At 44.9% G+C, this 27,221-nt stretch overlaps 2 protein-coding genes across 4 annotated transcripts; both read left to right on the top strand.

Annotated features, from left to right (window-relative positions):
* Nucleotides 1–1,034: 1,034 nt before the first annotated feature.
* TMEM52B (transmembrane protein 52B) lies at nt 1,035–8,806 on the top strand. 3 transcript variants are annotated; one of them, XM_014565578.2, is made up of 6 exons: nt 1,035–1,186; nt 1,526–1,649; nt 3,649–3,692; nt 5,568–5,606; nt 6,151–6,317; nt 7,265–8,806. In XM_014565578.2, exons 2-6 carry the CDS (start codon nt 1,596–1,598, stop codon nt 7,507–7,509), a joined length of 549 nt encoding a protein of 182 aa, XP_014421064.1. In that variant the 5' UTR covers nt 1,035–1,186; nt 1,526–1,595; the 3' UTR covers nt 7,510–8,806. The 3 variants fall into 3 exon arrangements, with proteins under 3 accessions (XP_014421064.1, XP_032329006.1, XP_032329007.1); XM_032473115.1 differs by having other exon boundaries at nt 1,035–1,219; XM_032473116.1 differs by having other exon boundaries at nt 1,039–1,134.
* Nucleotides 8,807–18,040: 9,234 nt separating this feature from the next.
* Nucleotides 18,041–27,017, top strand: LOC102512965 (gamma-aminobutyric acid receptor-associated protein-like 1). The gene is made up of 5 exons (XM_032473437.1): nt 18,041–18,396; nt 23,358–23,436; nt 24,478–24,596; nt 25,653–25,714; nt 25,917–27,017. Exons 1-5 carry the CDS (start codon nt 18,307–18,309, stop codon nt 26,023–26,025), a joined length of 459 nt encoding a protein of 152 aa, XP_032329328.1. The 5' UTR covers nt 18,041–18,306; the 3' UTR covers nt 26,026–27,017.
* The last annotated feature ends 204 nt before the right edge of the window (nt 27,018–27,221 follow it).

The following is a 27,221-nucleotide window of genomic DNA, read 5'->3' as shown; positions in this document are numbered from 1 at the left end:
ACAAGAGACAGAGAAGGGCGAGGTCAATGACTCCGTGGGAAAGACTGGCTGAATAGAGACGTTCTCATCAAAATGCCTCCACATCTCCGATTGCATTTCCTCTGTGAACAACATCTCAGGCAGGTCAAATGGGCATTCCACTCCTCCTTCATAAATGGTAAACTGAGGGCAGGGAAGCTACATAAGCGCGTGGTGGAGGGCCGAGATGAGAGTTCTGCTCCCTGGTCCAGCAAAATACCTCCCAACTGGCCAAGCTCTCTGCTGAAATTTGGAAAGTACACTCACTTCTAAAAGAGTAACGAGGTGGCCCTTTAGCTTTGGAATTGAATGATTTTGAATCAGCAGTATCATATCAGGCTGTTCGCTCACGATTTGATTTTCTGAGCTAAAAAAAAAAATTAAGTTTATGTTCTCCATTCTCATATCACATAGGCATGCCATGCCACGTGAGGGCTTTTTGAATCAACTCCACTCAACAAGTTGCCCCTCAAGAACACTCAGTAAAATGAGACTTTCAGAGTTAGAAAGGACCTCAAAGGTGGTTTTATTGAATTCTTATGAGATAGATACACCCTGTAAACAAATGTCTTATTTTCTTATGAAATACTTTGTACTTTAAAAAATGTTTTAATACTTTGTATTCAGTCAAAGAGTATTGGCTTAAGCATAGATCCTTTCTGTAGCATTCATTTGCTCCTGGAGAGATGTTCCTTTCCAAATATTCTATGTCCTTTCCATGTATGCTTACTTTGGCTCTGACTTTAGATTTTATAAGACAGAGGGAGAGGCATATAGATCTTGAAACTCAGTTTTTAAAAATGTCTGTTTAATTTAACTGTTTCAATGGAAATTGAAGTCAGGGTGGAGGGGGATTTCATGGACAGCACCCAGAAATTCTAATCTTCAAATCTGCTCTCTCCAAAGATGGGAGAGCTTTCCAGTTCATTTGGCAACCTCTCAGTCCTACTCCAATGTCTAGGAATAAATGACCCAGAACCAGGAGAGTTGATTATCAACACGGTGAAGGGGAGGGTTTCAAAGAGCAAGAAAGGAAGGCTAATCACATGGAGAGGGGAGTAACTGGAGATTGGCAGGGTCACTTTCAAACTTCAGCAGTCGCCCTGGAGTGCTTTGGTGAAGGACCAAGAATAGTACCACTTTTCTGATGGAGAAGAGAACCTATTCGGTCTCCCTCTATGTGCCTTTGATCCTCCTTCAAGTCAAGTTTCTCACCCTTACCTAGAAAAATACCTGGTTCCCAGGACTAACGTGTCCTCTCTAAATATCCTCCTTTTGGGGGCAGTGGAAGAGAGTTAAGGGCTCGTAGAAAGGATTAAAAGGAGGAGGGGAAAAAAAGAAGGCAAAGAGACCTGAAAACCAAAAATAGAGAGAGAGAAAGAAGCTAGGATGACAGAGGAGGGAAAAACCACAGAAAAGAAAAGCCCAAGGCAGTAAGAGGTGAGAAGGAGAGAGAAAGAAAAACTGATTTATTGCTGAGAAACGCTTCTCTCCGTCAATCCTCCAGGTCAAGAAGAGCATGGAGAGGAGGCGACGGACGCCCCGTGCGTGACCTGGAGCAGAAGGAGCCCAGCCCGATGGGAGGGCAAGCCCACAGCCTGGTGGCCTCTGCCCTGGTGTATCTCGTCCAGGTGAGTCGTGAAGACGCAGGAAGAAGGCTTTTGTTTGTTTGTTCCTTTGTTTGTCACATAAATCAATTCTCGAAGAATCTGAGGGGAAACGAATGAAGGGAAAAGATATATGTAAAACCGGAGGGGTGGTGGGGCAATGAGTAGCTTGAATGTCTCCTTAGTGTTCCAGGGTTACCCACTGCATATGTGACCAGTGACATCAGTGAAGCAGGGATAGATGCACAAACAGAGCAGCGATGGCAGTTCAGAAATGTCTCGTGTACATTTCTGTCTTTTAGCATCGTTATCACCTACCCCTGCCAATCCCAAGTGTATTAGGAAAGCTGACTGCATAATTCCCCTCCATAGTGCTTTTCCCACATCAGCCCTAATACTGCTCTGGAGGTTTCAGTGCCTCTGGATCAGAGATAACTTAAGAGAGAAAACTCTTGAAAACTACGTTGGGCCTTTTATTTCTCCCCACTAAAGATCAGAAGATCCTGAGTAACTCATCAACTGAGAAGCGGTCCTGGGACTGAGGGGCTCTGGATCATTTTCAGCAGAAATGTACACAGTTCTGAAATCTGCTAAGAAGGAAAGCAAATGAAGAAATGAGCTGGTTTCAGATTCGTGCACAGCGCCTGCCAGGGAGTGTGTTGTTTGGCTTCCTGTAAACCAGTTCCATGAGTGTCTGAAAACATATCTTCTTCTTGTAATTTCCTTTTGCTTCCTCTTCTCTTCCTTGTCTTTCCCTTCCCTTCCTTTCTCATCTCTTCTCTTTTCACAACAGGCCTGAAAAGAGGCATTGTATCTGCTGAGCCCTTTAGGCCTTTTTTTATTTTATTTTATTTTTTTAAATCTTTAGTCAAGAAAGCAAAACAAAGTACCAGGGGGCGGGTTGAGGAAACACACACTTTGTCATCCTTAGTGGCCAACGATGTTAAATTAAAACCAAACCCAGGAGTTTCGCAAATGTCACCTGCAGAGATCACCCGTTAGCCCTTTTACGCGTCTTTTCACAGCCTGTATCATGCGCGTAGGTGTGTCCCCTGCCCCCCACCCCTCATTCCCAATAAATTCACATCTCTGTCTCTTTTTAGAGGAACTTTGTGGCCTTTTTTGTTGATTTCCTGAAGTAGCAAGTCATTCAAGTTATTAGGAGAGAGAAACAGTTTCTAGAACACAAGTTTACCTAGAGTGGGTTTTGAAGGAGAAAGTCAACTGAAATATAAAGTAGAGTCAGTGAGAGTTTCCTTTACTAGGAGTAGAAAGGACTTGATAGGAATGTCAAGGAGTTGTTAGAACAGATTTATTCCTGGTTCTGCTAATTCATTCACATACATATGTGTGTGTGTGTGTGTGTGTGTGTATATATACATATAATAGAGTGTGATTTGAATTCTGCCCAAATCAATGGGTGTGGGCAGTTGGTCATGTTATTTAAACTTCTATGCCTTAGTCCCTTAACGTCTCAAAATAAAGTTACCTATACCTACCTACAAGGTTATTATGATGAAATGTTATGAAATCTTAAAAACTCTTAGCAGTCTGACTGGCACAGAGTTGCTATTCAATAAATAAGTTTTCCCCACCCTTTTCCCCCTTCTTCTCTTGCACAGTGAGTTACTGACGTCCTGAGGGTAGAATTCAGTCTGTAACTGGTGGAGGGTTAGGAAGGCAACAGCGATATCCTAAGGGATAGATCAGAAAACTTCTAGGACAAACACCTTGATACAAACATTGCCTCTCACTCACAAAGGCGGGGACGCCCACCCACCACCAAAACAAAAAACAAAAACCAGGTGAGATATTTGCTCTCCCAGGTGCTCCCACTTCACACAGAACAAAGAACAGGCTTGGGGGAGATGAAAACCGTCCTAAACACGACTGACCCCATGACCGTGTCCTTGCCCTGCTGTCACCCCCAACCTAACAGCACGGTCACGCGGGACGACTCAGAGGCTGCTGAGCAGAGCAGCTGAGCCGATTTCCCTGTCTGATTCTGTTTCCCTTCCCACAGCTTCCTCGGGCAACATGTGAGGAGAACTGTGTCAATCCTGAACAGTAAGTATCTGGGAGTCCACACGGGGGGAAAGGCCAGACAGGCAAAAAAATATCAACACCCAAGACAGGGTCAAAATGTCATCAGAGGTCTGTGACTTCCCTTCTTTCTACTGAAATGGGCATCAACCCATCACCTCACAGACATGCGTCTGTGTCACCCTGAGTACTCAAAATAACACCGCTGACGGCATTTTCCCCCCAAAGCCAATCTTCCTATCAAAGCAGCAGGCTTCATCCGCTTATATGGTCAAGGAGGTTCGCAGATTTCCTTCCCCATGCTTCTCAGTGACTCACCGAGACAGATTGGATTCACTCACCACAGGCAGATGTATTTGGGTGGTTGCCAAGGTGGCACCACTGCTTCAAATCTGAAAAGTGCTTCCTATTTGGGGGGCCTGTTAATATTTATTGCAGACTTCATTTAGCTTTTAGTTATCACTTGGAAGTGGTTACCCCTTAATCTAATGCTATCACAACTAGGTCCTATGTAGACACAGAAGACATAAAGGTAAAAAGAGAAGAGACCCATTCCTCTTGGAGGTAAGCTATTTTTAAAAAGCAGGGACAGTTGGAGAAAAAGACTTGTTTAGGGTGGAGGAAAACACATCTGGGAGGAGTTTCCCAGCAGGCAGGTCTGCTAAACCCAGGGGAAACGGTGATGGCCCGGGTGACCTGTCACCTGCTCTCTGAGGCTTTAGACACCTACCACCACAGGAAGAGTTATTTTTAATAGAGTCAGAATCGTAACATTGGAGAACTAGAAAGGGCCTTGAACAAACGGGGAATGTGAGAAAACCTAGAGAAGACATTGTTCAGTCAAAAAGCTAACTCCACGGCCTACAACTGTCCAAACAAAGATTTCAGTAGATTTCACCAGATTATTATATCAGAAAGGATTATTCAATGCACTCATCTTCAGAGGGAAGGTGTAGCTCAGTGGTAGAATGCGTGCTTAGCATGTACGAGGTCCTGGGTTCAATCCCCAGGACTTCTGTTAAAAAATAAATATTTTTCAAAAGATGAATTGTTTAAAAAAAGTACTCATCTTCAAAGACAAATATTTCCCTTCTCCCCTTCACACTCCTGAACCATCACACACTCCTTCTCCCATAAAATCCATACGTTTTAATCCTATAGAGAAAATTGATCATTGCCCTGGTTCATTCGGAATATTCGATTAGCTTTCCTCGTGATGAAGTTGGTTTCTCCACTTTGTCCCCCTTCTCGTTTGGCCTCAGTGGATAAGCCTGTCAGTGTCGATCCTGGATGTGAAAATTTAAAGCTCTTTTTTAAGGTGGGAGGTTTTATGGTTTTACGGTGGTCCTTTATGCAACAACTTGCAAAACGTTAACGACAAGCTTCATTGTACTGCTTTCATGATTGTAACTGAAATTTTCTTTATATTTACATTTGGGTGACCTCGAATATATCCAGACCCTAACTTTCACATTCATTTTCACTCTGTGTAAAGTTGCATTGCAAGTTCTTTCTTGGTAATTGTCATCAAAACTGGTCGGTTTTGGTCATGGTTACACTTTCTATTGGCGTTATTTTCATGATCAGTAGTTTAATCCGTGGTATAAATCATCCCATTTTCAAACAGATTCAGCTGGTTACACTGAAGTTACTGTAATCTGCGAAGCTTTTTTTTTTTTTTTTCAGGATTTTGTGACTTTATTTATTTATTTATGTTAGATTTTTTCTTTAAATTCACAATGTACTCGTTTCTGGTGTACAGCACAGTGATTCGGATACACTGCGTTTCTTTTATTATAACACAGTATCATTGTATCGTAGCTCATGTTTCTGATTCTGGAATTACAATAGGCATTGACTATATTTTTATTGTCAAAAAACCTTATTCTTTCTCCATAGTTGCCTGACCACAGATTGGGTGCATCTCTGGTATATATGGTAAGTTTCAGCTACATTACCCAAAAAGACATTTAGAAAGGACTTTATTTTTCTCAGGGATATTTTTTTTCTTAAGTTTTTTTAGTGTTTAGATCGATTGACAGGAGGGGGGAGAAAAAGTCTGAGCCAGCCAGCCTACTTACCTAGCATCTCATGGAGTAAAGTTTCTTTACCTCATCACCAACCTATGTGACAATATGCCAGGATTTCCTATTTCAATACCATCTCCTGGGCCAACATCAACGGATTATTGTGTACTTTCTCAGGGTCAGCTCTAGAAATAACCACAAAGAGATTACTTCAGTCAAAAGCAGCCCCCAAACCACATTCAATCTGTCAGGAATTGTTCCAGGGAGCTGACTTGGTCTTACTGACAAAATAAAGGAAATATATATGTGTAGTGAAGTCCTGGGAATTAAAATCTTACAGCCATTCTGTAGACTATCCAAACAAGAATCGAGATGCAGGCATTGGAGACCGATGAGGCAGAGCTGGGAAACAGACCAGCACCCAGAGCTCTCACTGCTGCGTGGACCCCACGCAGGTTGCTGGTGGTCATCGGGGCGCTGCTCCTGCTGTGTGGCCTGACTTCCGCGTGCTTCCGCTGCTGCCTGGCTCACCCGCAGACCGGGGAGGAGGCGGGCCGGCCCCCTTACGAAGTCACGGTCATCGCCTTTGATCATGACAGCACACTCCAGAGCACCATCACCTGTGAGTACACTGACCCAGAACACAGGGGGTGAACCCAAGTTTAAAAGAACCATCCGCATGGTACAACGGTGTGCAAACACCGGTCGGATAAAGGTTCTGAATCTCAGGGTCGCCTTCACTCCCAGAAGCCTGAGGGTGCGGTGACCTGGCCTCTCACGGCTGCTGTAGTCTCAGTTTTTGGTCTGATGTCAGAGTGAAGAAAGACGCAAAATGTTGGGGACAATATTGGAAATGTCGTAGAGGAAGAATTACCAAACTTATAAATATTTTCATAAACCTCTTTTAAGCTCTGAACATATCCCTTTTTCAAAAATGTCTTAGATTTTGTGGAAACCTACATTTTCTATTATCTAGACTATTTTTTTCTTAGAGAAAAATTCATCGTGTGCATTTTCAATCCTAATATACTAAATATTAGCCACGACACTTGATGACTTTCCTTTATTTCCCTCGGTTCTTGTCTTTGGATTATAGTCTTTCCTCAAATCAGAGGGTAAGTACCAGGCAGAAGAGCAGGTGGCAAGACACCGTGATGTGTATTTTGAAAGGACACCGCTACAGCATGTCACTGCTCACCTCTCCTGCTGTTCTTCCTCACTGTCATTTTGGAGAAAAGATCGGTAGGGGAGAAAGGACCCTTTCTAAGGAGTCTGCAGCTTCAGCAGGTGGCGTAAAGGGTTCTAAGCCCATAAAGGAGAGCGGACGGGGTTGTGAGCCAGGGGAACACGCTCTAGATGACTTGAGGGAGCCAGAGAAGCCGGGATCTGCTGGCAAAGAGTGAAGCTGGTTTAGAAACCAGTTTCACGGGATTTTCATAACATCCGTGGCCAAGGGTGACAATGAGTTTGGACATGGGTTAAGAATGAAGGGGAATGAAGTGTGTCGTAAGTCTCTGGTTTCGGAAGATGCCACTCTTACTTGGGCTCCGTTCCTCCTTCCCTCGCCAGCCCTGCAGTCAGTGTTTGGCCCTGCAGCTCGACGAATCCTGGCTGTGGCTCACTCGCACAGCTCCCTGGGCCAGCTGCCCTCCTGCCTGGACACCCTCCCGGGGTACGAAGAAGCTCTTCGCATGAGTCGCTTCACCGTTTCAAGGAGTGCGCAGAAAGCAACTGACCGACCCCCAGTACCAGAAGAAGGGCAGCTGCCTCCACTGGAGAAGGCATCTCCTCAAACACAACACTCTCCCAACTGATGGGAGCTCTGGTTTTATAAATGGGGTGGGGGTATCCCCAGAGTTGGTAGAGATTCACAGACAAATAGGACACTTTTCCCCCCTAACTTTCAGAAAGAGTAGGATAGCATCTAAACATCATTCAGTGGAAAAGATGGATTCCAGCTCCTCATTTCCAGACATGTATATTTCCTGACATGGAATGCTTTAGTCGGGGACACTCATTCTTTACCCAGTGGCAAACATTTGCAATTCACCTGCAGCAATGCTGTTAGTACCGAGCAGGAAAGCATCAAAGGTATCTCGGATTCCCCCCGTTACTGAGCTCCTTGGCCCACGGGATACTGCCTGCTGCTTGCTCCGTGAATAGATGGTGTCCACTGGCGGAGGAGGACAAGCATGTAGGCACAGCCAGAGACAGGGGTGCCCTGAATTCATGCATCCTCCCTCTCGAGAGGACATTCACTCTTACACTGAGTGGCAGTGATATTTTTGGACGTCATGTAATAATACCTCACTGACCATCCAGAATCCAGGGGTGGGGCTGCAGGCAGGGGCCAAGAGAACACGGTAGGGTCTGGACGCATCAAACAGCAAGGTCTTTCTTTCAGTCTGGTTCTCCTCACCCGCAGCACGAGAGATGGCACAGAGCGCAGTCACAGTTCTATTCCGGTTTTAGTTCCTCTTCCCTGCAAACACACAGAGGCACGCACGCATACACACACACACAGACAGCTTTGCTTTGCCTCTTCCCTCTTTCCTGCTTTGGCCACTTAAAGCCACGTGTCTACAGGGACAGACACTCATCTCTAGTGGTAGCCTCCACTGCCACCTGGTGGAGCCGTGGTAGAAGTGCACCCTCCTGTTGGAATCCGGGTCCCTCTCCAGTTCTTCCAGCACTAACTGAAAATGGCAGGAACCATGGTGTCCACATAACATCCCACCTCCATAATGCACTGTTATTGGCAACTTTAGGAAGTGAAGCGTATCTAGGGAAAGACTACTTACCAGTGACCTTAGAAAAGTCCCTGAAATCTTTCAAGCACAGTTTTCTCACCTGTAAAATAGAGGATAACGAACACTGCCAAGGACCGTGGTGCACATCAAATACTCTATCTGTATACGACACGATTTGTAAATTATTATGCACGTGTGTTCGTTACTCTTAGCACTGACAACTAATTCTCACCTGCCTGCCGTGATTCTGCTGAGAATCACGGTCTGATTTGTCCTTTTGCCAGGCAGCCTGCTACATTGTTGCCAAGTCACACCTAACATAGCTTTATCTCATCAATAAATATGTGTTGATGGCGGTAAACAGTTGAAGGCGTGATTCCTCTTACTATGTTCTTTGTGGAGGTAAAGAATATTTGCGAAAATTCGTTGGTTAGGGAGTCAGCTCCAAGACTCGGGGAGCAGTGCATCCCAGGGGATGGCTGGTGAGGGCCCCACCTCGGTACATTCCTTCTTGGATGCTCACTCAGCCCAGAGGGAACACATTCTAAGTCTAACCTGCCGGTGATCTGAATTTATCCTGCGTCATTTAAGAAACTGCCTCTGGAAATTGTTAAATACGTGGATTTTTGACAGCACCCTAGGGGGGCTTGGTTTTGCCACTACCAAGTGAATCTGTGATCACATATTCCATAAAATATTCTAGGCCCTTTCATCTTTCAAGATACTACAGTCTTGTAAGAAGTTAAAATGTCCTCAGGTATAACAAGATCTTACAAGGAATCCTGCCTGTGAGGATCTTATTCTAAAGAGCTCTCTCTGCCACACTTTCTCCCACCCTGGCCCTCTCCTCAGTCCCACCCAGCTTTCCCTTCCCGTCACCCTCCCATTTTGTCATGATTGGCAGCCACTTGGCTTGACTTCTTTACTCCAAGGCATCTGTTCATCAGCTCGATCACTCGCACCACTCTTCTCCAATTTTTAAACCCCTTTTAACTTTCCTCATATTGACCCTTCAAACTTTAAACATTGGTTCAGTGAAGCTAACTGATTGCACTCCAAAGTCTACACTCCGGAGCAGAGCTGCAGACTGAAAGAAACGTGGGGGATGGGATGGTCAGGACCCGTGGATGTACTGGGTGGGGAGCTGTAGGAAGGGAAGGGGAGTGAGAAATGATTCCTAAGTAAGTGACCTGAGCCAATCTGTGGAAGGTGGAGCTGTTTCTTAGGATGGGAAAGACTTGCAGAGACCCGATTTAGGGGGAAATTAAATTCAGCGATTTCTAAAATGGAGGAAAGGCATTTGGTGGCAAAATAGAAACCAAGTTCCTCTGAGATCAAGGTCTACTACACGGAAACAGCGAGCAAAGTTCAGATGTGCCGAGGAGGAAAATCATCGTCCCTGAGACTGAAGAAGAAAAGTCTCAATGTGTGGGGGAAAAAATCCATATGGGACCTTTGTACTTGGCAGTGGTTATAAAATAAGCCACTGGAAATGGCACAGAGATTGTTGGACTTGCCGATCTGGGACTCCGGGGTCTGGACAGGAGGATAAGAGTTTGGAAGCCATCAAGTAAAAATGTATATTTATATATATGGGTACAAACGAGATCATCAACTCTGCATCCTCCTTCCTCCTGCTTATTCCCTAATTGTTCACTTTCTACTAGTTTCTTCCCTTTAGTATACAGTAGTTTAGGATGAATTATGTATTGCAAAAAAAAAGAAGGGATTGTGTAAGCTGAACGAGACAAGTATCACATTGTTGAGCCTTGTGCTGAGTAATTCGGACACTGAACTTGAAGACCAAAGTGATGCAAGCTTCTTAGCGGAAGAGTTCCATAACGTGATCCAAATTTTATAAAGACACCGGTGAAAAGTCTGAGGTGTGAGCTGAAATATGAAGATGGTGGGTCTTCCTGGCAGCCAGGAGCCTATTGTAAAAATCCTAGTGAAAAGTGATGAGAGCTTGAAAATGAACCAGGGGCCAGGTGGAGGGTGATGGGAATGAACTTGACGACAATTATTTCTTCTTTTCGGCAGAACTCTAAGCTGGGCGCAAACTGAAAAAAAATAACCAAATGGTAAGGAAATACGACTTTTGCACCATTGTTCTAGACTTTGAAGGTCTATTTTAAGCAGTGAAGACTTCTCTCCCACCTCCTTCTCAGTCCAAATGACACAAGTGTATATAAACCTCCTGCAGCCCGGAGGTCACGTACACACTATCCATTCGCTACACTTTCATTTGGTTTCCTGGGGTGATTGTACTTGCCGGGGGACACATTTTTTTAAATCACTTTTTACTTGCCCAAACTGAAACCTACCATCAGGGCTGTGTCCAGTGCGGTGTCAGCATCTGAAAGGACGTGTCCATGTCTCCAGAGCGGGAGGCCATGACTCTGACAGCACAGAGCTCCTGGTCCTGAGAGGTGGGCATCTACCAATTTACACAAGGATGATACGGGCCCTCCTTTCTGGGGGACAGTGGGTCTGAGAGAAGGTAGACTGGGCTCTGATGACTTTCTGTCTCTGATTTGGAGGCAAAGAGAACAGTATGGGATACCTTGTAGAGCCTTGTTTCTGGTCCAAGGCTAGGTCAGGAGCTGGAGCACAGAACCTTGCTGACCCGGCCTTGTAGGGGTGGCTGGTCAGAGCTTTATCAGTGGGTCTGATCAGTTAACACATGAGGAGTTTATGTGTGTATGAGAGCCTGGAAATAAAGCAAAGATGGTATCTATACAACACATTTATGAGCCAAGGGAGAAAAACTGCAAAGTCTTGGAAGCAGCAAGTTTTGTTTTCTTTTCTTTGGGTGAGCAGATTGGCTGGAAGGCAGTTCCCGCCAGGATGGGAAGTCTGCCCTTAGACAGGCTGACTGGGAAAACAATTTCAGTGATTTATGGATTGCACAAGATACATCGAGCCTTCAACTGTGGAAAATATCTTACACGCTGTGTCTGAATAATGTTGGCTGGTGTCCTGTTGGCCCCTCCACCTCGGTGAAGCCAGAATTGCAGTATTTCCCACCTCCAAATTCCCCATAACTTTAGAGTTTGTAAAGGGTGTCTTGAAAGGGGTCGAGTCTGAGTTGAAGTCTGAAGGGACATAACATTTTAAACATCGAATGCACATTGTAAGTGCGTTTTCTGTCTATGAGCAAAGAAAGGAGAGATGAGAATGTGAATCGTGGAGGATGTTAAAAATTCCAAGAGTGATAGAAAATAAGTGAATTTGAAAAGACAGGTTTGCATCTTTTTACGGAAAGCGTTACCCATGAGCTTGAGTGGTTTGGTCTTTCTCCGGCACTGTGTGAAAGCTACTGAAAGTTTTTGAAGCGGGAAGAGAGACCACATCACTTGTGAGAGGCCTTGGATGCCACTGGAGGATGAATAAGGAAGTGAGGTGTAGAAGGCAGGCTGTTAACTACTACCGCAAAGACAAAATTCCAATTTCTTTCATAACAGCATGGTGATAGGAAAGTTAGGAAATACGGCAGACTAAATGTAAGGCCTCTTCCCTGTGTGTCTGCCTCTGGAGAGCACTCATCCTTCAACTGTTCATTTGCCCTTTGGCTCTCAGTGTCCTTGTTTCACAAATGACATTGATGTTCTGAGTGTCCGGACCTTTCCTGAGCCCCAGTTTGCATATCAAACTTGCCTATGCTGAGTCTCTCTGGCACACCCTCTGGCACTGGATTTAGGACCTGCTCTCCCCTCCAATGTTAATACTGATTACCAAGGGTGGTGAAGTTGATTGCTATCTGCCCCTCCTCCCCTCAAGGGTTGTAAATCGAAACTCAGTAAGTCCCAAAGTCAATAAATGCAAATCCAGTTCAAAGGGGACAAAAGCTCATCAGACGTCAAATAATCGGTAAGCAATCATAGCCGTGTGGATGCCTGCAGCGCAACAGTGCACTGTTTAATTCTCCAAACCACGCGCTCCCTTTTGTCAGCTCCGGAGGCCGAATTGCAGAGAAGTGATGTAATTAGCAGAGAGTGGAGTGACTGAGCTTCAGACTTCAAACACCAAACTGAAAAATCTTCTGCTCTTATTTTTTTTAATTTAATCTGTATTCCTTTAAATCAAATGCATACATTCATACCTGAAAAAGTCAAATCGCTCTCCAAGGCTCCTGAAGAAAAGTGGCATCTTTTATGTATGCACACGCACACATAATCCCTACATTTTAGCAGATTTTTTAAAAATCTGTAATTCTCCAAATGCTGTGCATGTGCTGCTGTTCTTGATTTTTACTTTCAGGTCGGAGCACTATCTATGGACTTGTCATCACGGAAGATAAAAACGTAGCCCTTTTCACAACCGTCCTTACCTTTGTGACTGCGACACATCCGAACATTCCTTGTGCCCCGTATTTTCTAAATATACTTGTATCAGAATTTTGATTGGATGAGTATAATGGGAGGCAGGGAAAAGCCTATTAAATGGTTACAATCGTGAAAGCAGGCTGTATGGGTTTAAATCCTGGTCCTTTTCCTTACTCCTTGTCCAGCCCCGGCACAGTGACTTGACTGTTTTATGCTTCAATTTCTTAAGCTGTAAAATGATCATCAAATGAGGACACATGCCTTACATTATTATGTGAGGATTGTGGAGGTTAATAAAAATACTCATAGTCTATATAAAGCATGTATATTAGTACGTTAATAACTATCAATCACTTTTACTACGTTGTGGCTTACCTTCATCCCTTCGGTGTTGAATCTTGTTTTCTACACGCCATGCCTTTTCCTTTCTTGGTTTACCTCCTCATTTAGGTGCTGCTTCCTGAAAGCAGAGATAGTGCCAGATCCCACAGTTAATGTGAGAGACTGCCTCAAACTAGGGGCTTAAATGCCATTATAATTGCCTCTAATTCTTTATACATCTGTCTTCATCCCCATCTATCTATCTTGCCTCTCTGACGATTATCTTCTTTATCTGTTGTTGGGCCAGGACAGGCAGCTCCAAAATACGCCTCGATGACATATTATTTTGAGTTAAAGTTAACTTAAGAAACAGCTGATGCAAGAGAGACACCATGAGCCTCATCCTCGTCTGCCTGAGCGAGGAAAGGAATCTCCCACGTGAAAGGTGCACCCCCTGCATCAGGAGGAAGAAGGGCGCTCCTCCCCCGAGACAGGAGACTCAGGCACAAGCAGCCTGTGTGAGCAAACCTGGCCGCCTCTTTAATTCACTACCCCAAGCCCAAGCTCTGTTTAGATTCTTCATTAATTGCATACCCCAAACCTAAGTTTCTTTGACTTGTCAGTTTCTCACAAATGTACTGTTTCTTTGTCTAAAAAGTATAAAAGCTGACTGCTTTGGCCATTTTTAGATCTCTGAGACCTCTGTGCCCACAAATTAAAATTTGTTTCTTTTTCTCCCATTAATCCATCTTGTGTCAATTTTATTATTAGTACAGCCCCAAGAACTGACGAGGGGTAGAGGGGAGGAATTTTTCCCTCCTCAGTGCTCTCTCACCTTGAACTGCTACTTTCGGGCTGCAGGAGACTAAAACAGTGGCCAGCGTAAGCCTGTGACCTTATGTCCTCCAAACTTCATCACCAAAGTAGAGGCTTCCTGCTCTTAGTTTACATGTGAGAAATTCTAGGAAAAGATGTTGACGAGTCTTATGCAAAATCACGTGGCCGTATAGATGGTCAAGGCAGTGAGGGTCAATGATGGCTGGATTCCACTAGAGGGACAGTGTGGTTATCAGCGGGAGCAGGAGTTCCCTCCAAAATCATGCATTACCTCTCTTCCCCCCACCCAAAAAACAATGAGCAGTAATAGGCGTAACTTTTCTGATGTACAACACATAATTATAGAATGTGCTAGAAGAACAACAGGCAGACAAAGCTTTGGAAACCCACTGAAAGGAGATGAAAGGACGCAGGCGCATGAAATCAGAAAGGCTTCCTGGAGAAGGTGATGCCTATACTAAATCCTGAATGATTTGTAGGAATTAGGGAGAAAAAAAAAAAAGGAGAAAATGTTTTCACAGGAAGATATTTTGAGAATATCCAATGGCCAGAAACAAGGACAATATTAGGGCAAAAAGTAGTTTAAGTAACTTAATATGCCTGGAACAGAGAACGGAAAATAGGGAATGGCTATACATGAGGCTAGAGAAATAAACAGGGATCAGATCCTAAATCCTCCATTTCTCTACCAAGGAATTTGAACTTGCCCCAAAGACTACAGAGAATCTCTGGCCACTGAATAATATTAAGAAGAGAAATACACAATGAAATATGGTTTTATTATAGTTATTCTGATATCAGTGAGCTGTTTCTCTCTACCTCCTAGAAATGATAGAGATAAAATTAAAGACTAAGTAATAATATTACTTGAGTAATAATGGTGGTTTTATTTATGTATGTTTATCAAGGTATAATTGACATATAATGTTAGTTTCAGGTGTATGATGTTATGATTTGGTATCGTACATATTGTGAAGCAATCACCATAGTAAGTCTAGTTAATAATGGTGCTTTTAAAACCTGTCCATGAATTTCTTTAACATTCCTTCCATCTGGAGGTTGGCGAGGTGCGATGTGGTCCATTTATCTACTTCAAGACATCTTGATTGCTTCCAAGCTTTGACAGTTACGAATAAAGCTGCTATAAACATCCATGTGCAGGTTTTTAGGTGGACAGGAGTTTTCAACTTCTTTGGGTAAATGCTAGGGTTGGAAAGGAGGAGATTTTCCTCTGCCCTTCTTGTTTCTTCCAGCATGTCTAAGAACTAAATTGACACAAGACATTAACAAGAGAAAACCAAACAGAAGTTTAATAACATATACACATAGGGGAGACCCAAGGGAACTGAGTCACTCACCAAAATGTCCAAAGCTCTTACCTTAAATACCTTCCTCGGCTAAAGACAGAAGGGTGGCGCGAGACTGCAACAGAGAATGCCAGGAAAAACACAGTAAACAAGGGTAAGGTTATTATGTGGATTTAAGCCTTTGACTTCTCTGTTGATAAGCATTCTTAGAGATTTGGTCATAATCCTCTTCCAGGTACAGCAAGGGAGACACCTTTATAAAAAAAAGATTTTCCTTACAGACGTAAATGTTACTTGCAAAGGGTGTTTCAGAATTTTCCCCGTGTCTGCTGTTTCTTAGAAAACAACCAGCTTAGAATAATCAATACACCAGAGATATTTTTTAGGGTGGCAAATTCTGCTCCCCTGCACTAAGGGGTTGATTGCTGTATCACATAGTAAGAGTATGTTTCGTTTCCTAATGTCGACTGAAATAAAATCGCACAGCATGAGAGTTGTGGGTGAAGTTTTTGGGGGGCAAAATGAGGACTATAGCCCAGGAGACAGCATCTTCGCTCTGAGGAACTGCTCCGAAGAGGCGGGGGGAACTCAGTATTATATATGATTTCAGTGAAAGGGGTGCATGCAGTCAAGCACACACACAGGCAGAGGCTGCTGCTGGTCATGAGGAGCAGATGTCACTGTTAATGGTTTCAGTGCTTTTCTAGATATGAGGAGATGCAAGCATTTGGGCTCATAAAATCTTCTCCTGAAAATATCTCACTACCTGAAGGCCTGCTCTGCCAGTTTTCCCAGAGCACAGAGCGCCTCATTCCTGATCTCCACCCTGAACTCCTTTCAGGGAGGGCTGGAGGTCAGGACTGCTGGTGGCTCGTGATCAAATTCCAGCAGAGGTAGATGGCAAGTGCCAGAGTGATCCAATCCTTATAGAGGCAGGTGGCAAGCGCCAATTTTTGGCTGACACTAAGAAACCACCAAACTGTCTTCCAAAGTGGCCATACCATCATCCATTCCCATCAGCAATGAAGGAAAGTTCCTGAAATGTGAACTTTTTAACACAGTATTTTGTCTTTGGTTAAAAATTGTTTTGAAATATTTTTTAATCTGATTGAATGTTTTAACTTAAAAAATTTTCTCCTATATAATATTTTAAGTGTCCTGGTGTGGAAAAAAAAAAGGTAAAGAGCAAGCTTTTGGAGGTTGACAGATTGGGTGTTTTAAGATAAAGTATTAGCATTTAGAAAAGCGTTAAGGCAGAAGGATTAGCCGAAAATTAACCTCCAAATAATTTTCATATATAAATTGCCACTGTGGTTAGGTATTTTTAAAATAGAAGTTAAAATCAGCTTTAAACTAGCTGCGATTGTTTCCAGTAGATTTGATCAGAAAACAATACTCAAAATATTAATCCACATCATAATGACTTTTCTCGATTGGTTTTAAAGGACTCCTTTGAGAGATTCAGCGATACTGGGGCCAAAAGCTAAGATTTTCATTTTGAAAATAAAACCTAAAACATTATAAACATATAATGTGACAAAAGAGTTCCTGGGTTTTCGTACATAAGAGGGATTGGAAAATGCCATGGAGAAAGAGAATTGGCATCAAAAAGTGTAGGGCTATGCAATTCATTTTCCTTGTTCAACAATGAAACTTAGTTTCTTTTATTTTGTGGGTTTGATTTTTGAATCAGAGATCCTGAGACCTTGATAAAAGAAGAGAGGAGAGGAGGGCTGCCTTTGTCTAATATATTTTCCAGAACTTCCCGGACTTGTTTAGAGCAAAGCACAGATCATTGTTTATCTTTTATCTTTTCCTCACTCTTTTTATTTTTCACAATGTCTCCTGCCCTTCCCTTACAGGTCTCTGGAATCACTGTTAGTGGTTGGAAAGGCCTTAGTCCTCTGGTTCTTAGAAGGGAAAGGGGAAGGCCAGAGGGAGGCGACGCTGGCACCTGGGTCACCCTCCTGTCGCCCACCACCCTTCCGGTGGCGCGTTCTATTCGCGTTAGGAGACGAGTTGTCTCCTCAGGTGAATTTTTGCACTAGAATCAAGAATGTTTGAGGATTACTGATTTAATCGCCTGAATCGCTGGCCATTTTCTTTTTCCAGAAGACAGATAAAACTTCTGGGTTAACAGGAGACAGTAAATCATTGCTCTATTCGAGCCTGAGTGAGGCACGTCGTAGTCGTGACTGACATCACTTCTCTGGACCTTGATTCCACCTCCTCATGCCCTTCAGCTTATACATCTCATCAAATCCCTGAGTCATGCTCTGTTTATGTTGCTGCTCTAGGAGCAAATTGCGGCAACGACCCAAACACGATGACGCCAGCGTGGTGAAGGAGGGGTCACGGTCGCGGGGAGCCAGCCTGGCACCCAGGGCGCAGCGTGACTGCAATCCAAGCAGCAGAGAGCAAAATGCAAGCAGGGGGCCACTTCTGCATTGGCCAGAGGAGCCCCAGGACCCCCATCCCGCCTTCCCCCAGACTCCAGATCCCAACGAGCTGGGGAAAAGCTGATTTTCGCCATCTGTATGTGTGTTGGGGCCCAACCAAGAAATGGCAGAAGAGAGGGAAGATCTCTTTAGAAACATCTTTTTTGTTTGTTTTAAAAATGCCTTTAATGTCACAGTCACGATCAGATAAGAAGTGACAACTGCTCGCGTTCGCAGGGAACCGGAGTCAGGGGAAAGTCTGCACAGACGGCGAAGACACTGAAACGGACGGGGTCCGCGCCCACCCGCCTTCTCGGGCCCCCGGCCGCGGGGGCGGGGCGGGGCGGGGCCTCGTGACGTCACGGGGCCCGCGCGCCGCCGGGTTGTTTTTGTGCCCGCAGCGCTCGGGGAAGCCGCCGGGGATTCTGCATCTGGCCGTCCCTGCCTCCGGACCGCGGGCCCGAGACCCCCGCTGAGAGCTCCGCGCAGCGGCGTCGCCACGCGGGCCTGGCCCTTCCGGAGCGGCTCGGAGACTCCGTGCGATCCGGCCGAGGGAGTCAAGACGGGAAGAGACGCACTCGTCCGCGAGGAGGCAGGCCCCGTGCGGGCATCGCGGAAGCCCAGCGGTCCATCATGAAGTTCCAGTATAAGGAGGACCATCCCTTTGAGTATCGGAAAAAGGAGGGAGAAAAGATCCGGAAGAAATACCCGGACCGGGTCCCTGTGAGTGTGCTGGGAGGGGGAGGGGAGGGGGATGAGCTGGGGGCGGGGGGTCGTGGTGGCTGCCCCGAGGCGCCCGGAAAGGGGGTGGTCCCTAAAAGTGCTGACCCTGAGCGCCCCCTCGGCGGCCACAGCCGGTGGCGTGGACGTTCGGGCTGCGGACCGCTCGAAAAGCCGTGTGCCCTGGGCCCGTCCGCATCTTCACAGCTGACCGCAGTTCTAGAGCGGAGCCTACGTTTGAGTGACTCAGCAGTATCCGGAGGCTGTGTGGGCTGGGATGCGCTCAGAATGTGGCCCTTTTGTGAGAGCTTGGCGCCATGTATTTGCTGCCTTTAAGACTGCGTGGACATTGTTCTGGGAATAACAGATGCGGCGGATTTGCTCCCATCCATTTCCGCCTTGGATGGTTCTCCGTTCACCAAATTGACTTTGGCCCTCGGAGCCTTGGGGTTTGGGAGGGAAGTGTTGGGAAGGCAGTGGATCTTTTCTTCTATTTTGTTTGGATTAGGGAGGGAGGGGGCGCCACAAGACAGGCCTGGCCCGGAAGACAAGGTCACGTTCTCCGCGCAGCAGCCAGGCTGCCTCATCCTTCTTGGCTCCAGTGTGTGTGGGGGCGGCCAGCCTTCCTCCGGTATTTATCCTGAGCACACTACCTGGACACAATAAGGAAGGACTGGGGCCTTTTTCTCCCGGTTTTTGGACTCTGGTTTGTGTCGTTAGAGCTAGTGCAGGCAGTGAGGTGGAACAGAGACGAAACATTAAGGTGTCTCTCTGCATCCGGGCGTTTGGCTCGTCACCCCCTCCCCCGCCACTTGCCTGGCTTTTCTCGAATGTAGCTGCGCAGCCGGCTTGCAAGGCCAGAGACTTTAATGTGGGGTGGAGGGAGCAACAGTCGTTGAGTTTGGGAGGTGGAGGACTAGAGACTTTGAGGATTTCCCTCCTTATCTTCGGGCATAGTATGTATATTACGTATAATTTTACAGGTAAAGGAATTGCGATGATCGGATGGTGCTTTCTTTGGGACGCCTTTCCAATCTTCGTCTAACTTTCTGTGCTCACAGCTAGCGGAAGCAACCTTGGCCATGTAGACCCCTTGCAGTCCTTTTGCTATAAGGTAGAGGAGACATGGGGGCTGTTTCATTCCCCAGGAATTACATACAAAAGGTTTTTCAGCTAAAAGGGGGAGAGCTAGCCCTATTCTCCAGGAAAAGATCCTTCACAAATTAGTCTCTGGACCTTGGACGACTGCTTTCAAAGTTTCCCTCAAGTCTGGTGATAACCCATCCTACTTTCTTAAAGGAAGATTTAAAAGTGACGACTAGCTTGTATTAATGGTTTACTGTGCACCTGGGAGTATTCTCAGTGCCCTTGACTAAACCTTCACACCATTGCCAGTCATCCCATTCTGCAGAGGAACGATCTGAAACGCAGAGCAATGAAGGAACTTCTAAACGACTTCAGGTGGCTGGTGCGTGGCAGAGCTGGGAGTCCCACCCTGGCTGTTGGGCCCTCCCTGCCATATTGTTTCTCAGTCTCTAATGCAGTTCTGTTAAACAGAATTATTTAAGTGGGCACTGTGTGCCTCACATTGTTTATTGGAGACGGAGAAGTAAACTGTTGCTGCCCTCAAGAGTTCATAGGTGGTAATATGATTGCCAGGAAGACATCACAGTCAGCAAAATTACTGTTTATTCAGAATTCTCTAAGTATGAGGCTCTGTTCTAGAAGTTCTTTTCAAGTCACAAAGTCAGAATTGTACCTGTTCCTAAGTCTAGGTAAAATTCCCATGTATTTCCTCAAAATAGCCCTTTCCATTTCAGTCTTTTCCATGCATTCACCCAGAATAGTTCAGCTAATCCGCCCCCCCCCCCCATTTGTTTTTCTGCTCATTGTTTGGTGTTCAATGTTTTACCTCTTTGATACTTTGTAAACTATCATAACCATCACTTAGATCTCATGGCTCCTCCAGTTAGGTTTGAACCAGCGGTCAGCCTCCCAGCTGCTCCTGCTATGTTCAGCCTGTGTCCTTTCCAGTGTTGACCTACCAAGGGCTCTGCTGAGTTCTGGGATTTGGTTCTAGTTCTGGGGAGACGCTGAATCTCGCTGTGCTCAAGTGTCTTGTTTACAGAAAAGAGAGTAGAGTAAATGATTGCTAAAAGCCCTTTCCAGTTGGACCTCGGGTGTGATTAAAGCAGTCACGTACCCTGACCTCTCGCATGACTTGAGTTTCGCCTCGTGTGTCTCTGTAGCTGCCTTCCAAAAGAAGAGTTGTGCCTGGGCCTTGAGAGTTTCGTGGGATTTTGAAGTTATCTTTATGCTGCAGTGTATTGAAAACCTGCAACATAGCAGGAAACTGTTAAGAAGAGATTGTCTTTTTTTAAAAAAAATTCATGAACAGCCCTGTGGAGCCTCATTTCACAGATAAGGAAAATTCAGAACCAAACAGGCAGAGCATCTGGCCCAAGGCCCACAGTAGGTGGGGAGTAGAGTTGGGATTCCCGGAAACTTAAATATTTTCCTGGTAAACCAAGGCCTTAATGATTGCCTCCCCCTCCTGTCCCTCTCACCCCACCCTCCCCTCCTGATGTCATGTTTGCACTTGGCTTTATCGCTTTTTTTCCGCTCTCTCCTTGGTTTCCTTCTTGGGTTGGAGCTGGAGCTGCCAGGTCTCAGGGTCCCTCCTAACCTTTGGTTCCATTTGCCTGCTGCCTCCTGTCCATCCTCGTTGCTGGGCCTTCGCTGGTCTCTTCCTGATGCTCTTCCTACATTTTCTTTTAATTTCTGATTCACATATCACTACTCCAGTTCTTATTTTTATGTATTTCTTATTTACTTTTTTCTTCCAGTTTTATTGAGATAGAATTGATACATGTCACTGTATAAGTTTGTGTCCATCATAATGATTTGATTTGCATATATTATGGAATGATTATCACAATGAGTTGAATGAACATCCATCATCTTATATAGATACAAAGTGAAAAAAATAGGAAAAAAAATTGTGTAATCAGAATTCTAACTGTTGGCAACTTTGGTAGATAACACACAGCAGTGTTAATTACATTCCTCATGTTGTGCATTACATCCCTAGTACTTATTTATCTTATGGTTGGAAGTTTGTACTTTTGGACCACCTTCATCCAGTTCTCCCTGCTACTGCCCTCCCCAGTTCCCACCTCTGGTAACCACAAACCTGATCTCCTTTTCTATACCTTTGTATGTTTGTTTTTAAAGTATACTTGACCTACAACACTGTGTTAGTTCCTGTTACACAACATAGTGATTTTTTTCTGTACGTTTCAAAATTATGACTGTAATGAGTCTAGTTACGATGTGTCACCGTGTTACTTAGTTATTGATTATTTTCCTCGCACTGTACATTTTGTACCTGGGATTCATTTATTTTGCACCTAGGTTTATTTTTATTTTTAAGTGTGATCATGTCCTTCTGGTCTTCCTGGTGCAGAATTTCTTTTTCTCTGCAAAAATGAATAGGTTTTTCACTACAGTAATCTGTCCTGTTCAATTTAAAAGCTTCAGATTTCTCCAAGTCAGTCCTTATGTTTAGACCTTTATAATTCACAAAGCATTCTCACATAAAATTTCGTAACTTATTCAAGTTCATTGTATCAGGATCATGATTCTGTACAAGATGAGTTTGAAAGTTGTCATCTTCCTTTTACTCATTGGAATGCTGAAGCTCAGAGATGTAAAGTGACCTATTGAAGATCACACAGCTACTAGAGATACATGTCCAGTGTTTATTTCTACTTCTTTAACTTTTCTGTACTTCCTATACCTTCTATTTAGAATGGCTATATTTTCTAAACTAAAAATCTAAAACTGATGGTTTTAGAATAGATTTTAAATATTTATAATTTTTAAATTTTTCTATTTTATTTATTTTTATTGTAGTATAGTCAGTTTACAGTGTTATGTCAATTTCTGGTGCACAGCATAATGTTTCAGTCATACATATACATACATACATTCATTTTCATGTTCTTTTTCATTATGGGTTACTACAAGACATTGAATATAATTCCCTGTGCTGTGCAAGAGAAAATTTGTTTAATAAATATTTATAATTTAAATTACTTTATATGTCATATCATTTATATAACATAGAAATGCTAAATATATTTTTGTAATATTTAAATTTAAATACATTTAAATTAATATTTAAAATTTTTAAATATTTTTTATTTCATGAATCTACATGTATAAAAAGTCTTTAAATTTACATCTATTTTCCTTTCCAGTACAGAAATATATGATTTTTCTAAAACTTGAAGTATTATAGAAATATTTAATGTAGACATTGAAAAAATCTCTTAAAATGCTAACAGATAATCAATATTGATAAATGAAGTTATTGTACTGACATTAAAGAATATCATAAGAACTGTTTTAATATTTCAAAAATGTTTGAGAATGACTGTAAAAAATATGTTCAAGACACTTAGGTAAAAAAACTGTTTAATATTCACTTCATAGTGTCTCGAACATATTTTTTGCACTCATTCTCAAAAATGTTGACAAAGTGTAAAATTTAAACCACCTTATCTGTACCTTTAATAAGTAGCATTTATAAGAAAGACTAAAACTAACAGGTACTCCGGACCATCTGAGAGAATCCAGATGATCTTCCTGGCGCTCTAATTAAACTCCGGAAGGTATATATCTTAACAGTATATCCGACAGGAAACTTGTAATTAAAATCATGGTTCTGTTCATCACGTGCCCTCCCCATCCTCTTGTCCTTGCCATCATAAAACTACAGCCTCACTAAGAAAGGCCATTTCCCCACACATTTGGTAAGGGGTAAGGGGGGAGTGAGAAATGCACACGTTTCATTGGGCCTAGACAGACCCACTTCAGATGGGGCAGCTGTAAGATGCGGGTGGAAAAATACGAGGTTGGGTTTTGCAGTTTTCATTCCCAGTCTCTGCCTCTCCTCACAGGTGATCGTGGAAAAGGCTCCCAAGGCCAGGGTACCTGATCTGGACAAGAGGAAGTACCTGGTGCCCTCTGACCTCACTGGTAACGTACTTTCCCGCCCCTGACACCTCTTACCACGCAGAGCACTCCCAGTCCCTCCTGCATGAGTGAGACTGTGCGGTTGAGAGGAAGGGGAACTGAAGAAAATGAGTGGGATTCTCCAGGGAGTCAGGTGGTTCAGGAATGGTGACGTCAGAGTCCTTTCCCATCACCCATCTCCTCCCTTAAGCATTTCCCATCACTGCACCTTGTTTGACTTAAATGCAGCAAAGTGCAAAAGACTGAAAGAAAAGATCAGAGGTCCCTGATTTAAACCGCTTGAAATTCAGCTTCGTTATTGTGTTATCAGTTTACTCCAAAAGGAAAACCAGGCTCGTTTCTCAGCAGGATCACATTTTAGAGATTCTCAGTTAAGTATCTTGTCTCCTAAAGCTACCATTTTTTGTCACTTAAATTTTGTAGATACTGTTTGGAATTGCAGAGGATACATGCATTCTCCACAGTGATGCTTAATGAGATAACCACTGCATCCGGGAGACACTTGGAGAGATTTTGTAGATATGTTGGCTCCAGGGTTGTTAGATCTGTTGGATATCAGCCTTATAGAACTTTTGCACTGTGCTCCATAAAAAGGGAAAGCCTTGAACCACACTCACGGCCCCAGCGTTGGGCTGAGCGATGGAGCTCAGGTTCCCGCAATCCAGTGGACCTCTTCCCATCACAAAGTTTGTCTCGGGGTGGGAGCGGGCATGGGAGTGTGTCTCAGATGAGGCTTAGACGGTGGTGGGACTGTTTCACTTTCATCTTATTCCCTCAAAGTTGTCAGGTCAGAAATTGAGTCAAGTAGGGAAGGAGTGAGGAATTACACTCCTCGGTGGTGCGTCAGGGAAGATGCAGGCCCCTGTGAGTCTCACTTTTTGTTTCTCAAGCTGTAGGACAGGATCCGGCTCTGCCCAGGTGGTTAGGTACACCTGGAACCTTTTACAGAAGGTGCAGTAGAATTTTTTCCTGGATCCGATCCTTCTGCTAATCTTGCGTTTTCTTCCGCCTCGCCTGCCTTTTCTCATACCTCCCTTCATCCAGTCGGCCAGTTCTACTTCTTAATCCGGAAGAGGATCCACCTGAGACCTGAGGATGCCTTATTCTTCTTTGTGAACAACACCATCCCTCCGACCAGCGCCACCATGGGCCAGCTGTATGAGGTAATGGTCCCGGGCACGGTGCCCTGCCGTCTGGCATTCTCAAGCTTTTGTCCCAGTGCGTGTGGATAACACACCTGGGAAGTGGGGCAGGCGGTGTTATCAGGATCCTCTTTCCCACGGCAGTGGAAGGCCCTGGGAGATCAGATGCCACTTGTCCTTTGGGGAATGAGCAGCCCCACTAAATTCAGCCCCATTGAATCCTCTTCCTAGCCTTGTCTTCCTCCAGTGCTTTAACGCTGGGTCATCTGTGTTGAAACAGCAGGAAATGGTTTCTGACCAACAAAATTCCAAATAAAATGACATTGAAAAATTAAGGCAGCCTTGAAACGGATTCATTTGCCTTAAGAGATAAACTCAGTTGGAGAAAATAATTTAACGTGATTTCGTTTGGTTTAACTGGTATACAGTCAGCATCTGAGAAAACTGTAGTAAGGGACTTGTCCCTGCTGTGTCAGCAAAGATTGTAACTGCGTTATTTCCTAAAGGAGTTCACCCGCTGCTGCATTCTTAAGGTGTCCCATCTGTGGACTGCCTGAACTTCTCCAGTAACCTCTGATTTTTATTCCACAGCGTACACTCCCTATTGGTACATAGTCCAGTATAGATGTTACGTTGTATCTACGTTCCCCTTGCCAGAATGAGCTTCTTAAGGTCATGTTTGTGTTCTTGATATGTGTATGTGATGTTCTCCATGAAGGTTTTTGTGACCTTGAGAGCTCAAAGTTGAGTCCTGGCCGCTTCTACTTCTTAATCTTCAATCCTCTTTTTTTTTTTTTTTTTTTTAATTGAAGTACAATTGGTTTATAATGTTGTGTTAGTTTCAGGAGTACAGCAAAGTGATTCAGTTACACATGTATATAGATAGATACTCTTTTCCAGATTCTTTTCCATTATAGGTTATTACAAGATACTGACTATAGTCCCCTGGGCTTCAGGCCTCTTTTTAGTGGGGACTCAGGATGCCTTCCGTACGTCCCTCCCAAGGTTGTGTGAGGCTCAGGTCCTAGAGAGAATGCGATGATGTTTTCGAACCTGTCCTCTTTCGTCCTCCCCCAGGACAACCACGAGGAAGACTATTTTCTGTACGTGGCCTACAGTGACGAGAGTGTCTACGGGAAGTGAGTGCTGGAAGCCGGCCGATGGGAGCACCTGGACTCGGGGCAGGGGGAGGGGCGTGTGTGGGGCTTGGGGAGAGAGAGGGAGGGCTCCCACCGTGGAGGACACAGAAGGTGAAGACATCTGGAAACACTACACTGCACACACCATCAACATATTTTCACACGCTCAATTGATGTTTTTTGCCACTCTCTTGGCCCCCAGGGAGCAGGCAGGTCAGGACGGAGCTGTCGGACTGGCTTTGATGGAAGAGGGTGAGGACGACATAGCTTCACAACACTGCTGTGATTCCACTTTCGTGCGATTGCCGTAGAAGAGTCAGGAGGTGGGCGAGCTGGGGCCAGAGGTCGTGGGCCACAGTAACTTCCCACTCTCCTTCTCTTGGGGCAGAGATTCTATTTTTGACGTTTGCACATTTGACAGGTAGGGAAGGGGGATGGGGACGTTTTAGGACTCCTGGTAGTGGACCATTCCTGGGGACCAAGAGACCCATTGTAATGAAAGCATTGTGGCCCCTGACCTCTCCTATCTCCACACCTCCCCGCATCCCAGCTGTAATCTCACAGGTGTCGCAGCACCACCCCACAGCAGCAGACCTCCGACCCAGGCACTTGATCGGAGCTCTCCTGCTGGAAGAGCCAGGCCTGCGGGCCGTTGATGAGGATAGTTTTGGTAGCATTAACTGGAATTGACTAAATACTGAGCATCTCTGTCTAACCTGCTTGCTCTTGGGCGCCCCTTTTCCCACACCCACCTTGGACTTGAATGAGCCTCAGCCGTTCCCAGTTACAGGCTAAAACCACTGGTCTAGCATTTCCCAGACTTCGGTCCGTGATGAGGGACAGAGGTGTGTTACGGACAGAAGGGCCAGGTGTAAGTAAGGTGGACTGTCTGCGCCTCCCACTCAACTCCTCCCAAATTCTCACTCTCGGGCTGCCAAACCTTCCCCACACGCACAGAAACGCCCAGTGGTGGCCAGTGCTCCCCTCCTGTGGTTCTCATTTGCTGCGGATGCCAGTTACAACAAATCTCAGCGGGTGACTGTTAGCTGTTCACGGGGACCCTGTTGACTCTGGTCACCTTCCCTTTAGGGCTGGTTACCTGGGTGGGGGTGGGAAGCAGGAATCACACTCAGACATGACATTTCAATTCATCTCGGACATGACACTTCATCTCTGCTAGTGAAAGGGGTCCTTCCTCGGCGGGGTGGGGTCTGTGTGGCAGTTCTGTCAGCTGCAGGTTCTTGTTTAATGACGTTTATGCTGTCAGGCTAAGGAAATAAAATAACTGCATACCTTAACGTGCCGGGAGTTCAGAGGTGTCACCTTTATTCAGGAGATGATAGAATAGGCGGTCTGGGGACAGGAGACGTGGGGCGGGGTGGCTGTGGGGAGAGGGCTCACGTGGGGTCAGGGGTGTGGGCCCCGCGCCCCGCTGCCCAGGCGTCCCCGGCCGAGGGTCAGTGCTGCTGGGCAGCGTGCCCGCGTGTTGGTGGAAGGTGTGCGATTT

This window comes from Camelus ferus, chromosome 34, assembly GCF_009834535.1.
Source record: "Camelus ferus isolate YT-003-E chromosome 34, BCGSAC_Cfer_1.0, whole genome shotgun sequence".
NCBI lineage: Eukaryota > Metazoa > Chordata > Mammalia > Artiodactyla > Camelidae > Camelus > Camelus ferus.
The sequence above is the reverse complement of the archived record's forward strand: the minus strand, read 5'-3'. Positions and strand labels throughout refer to the sequence as shown.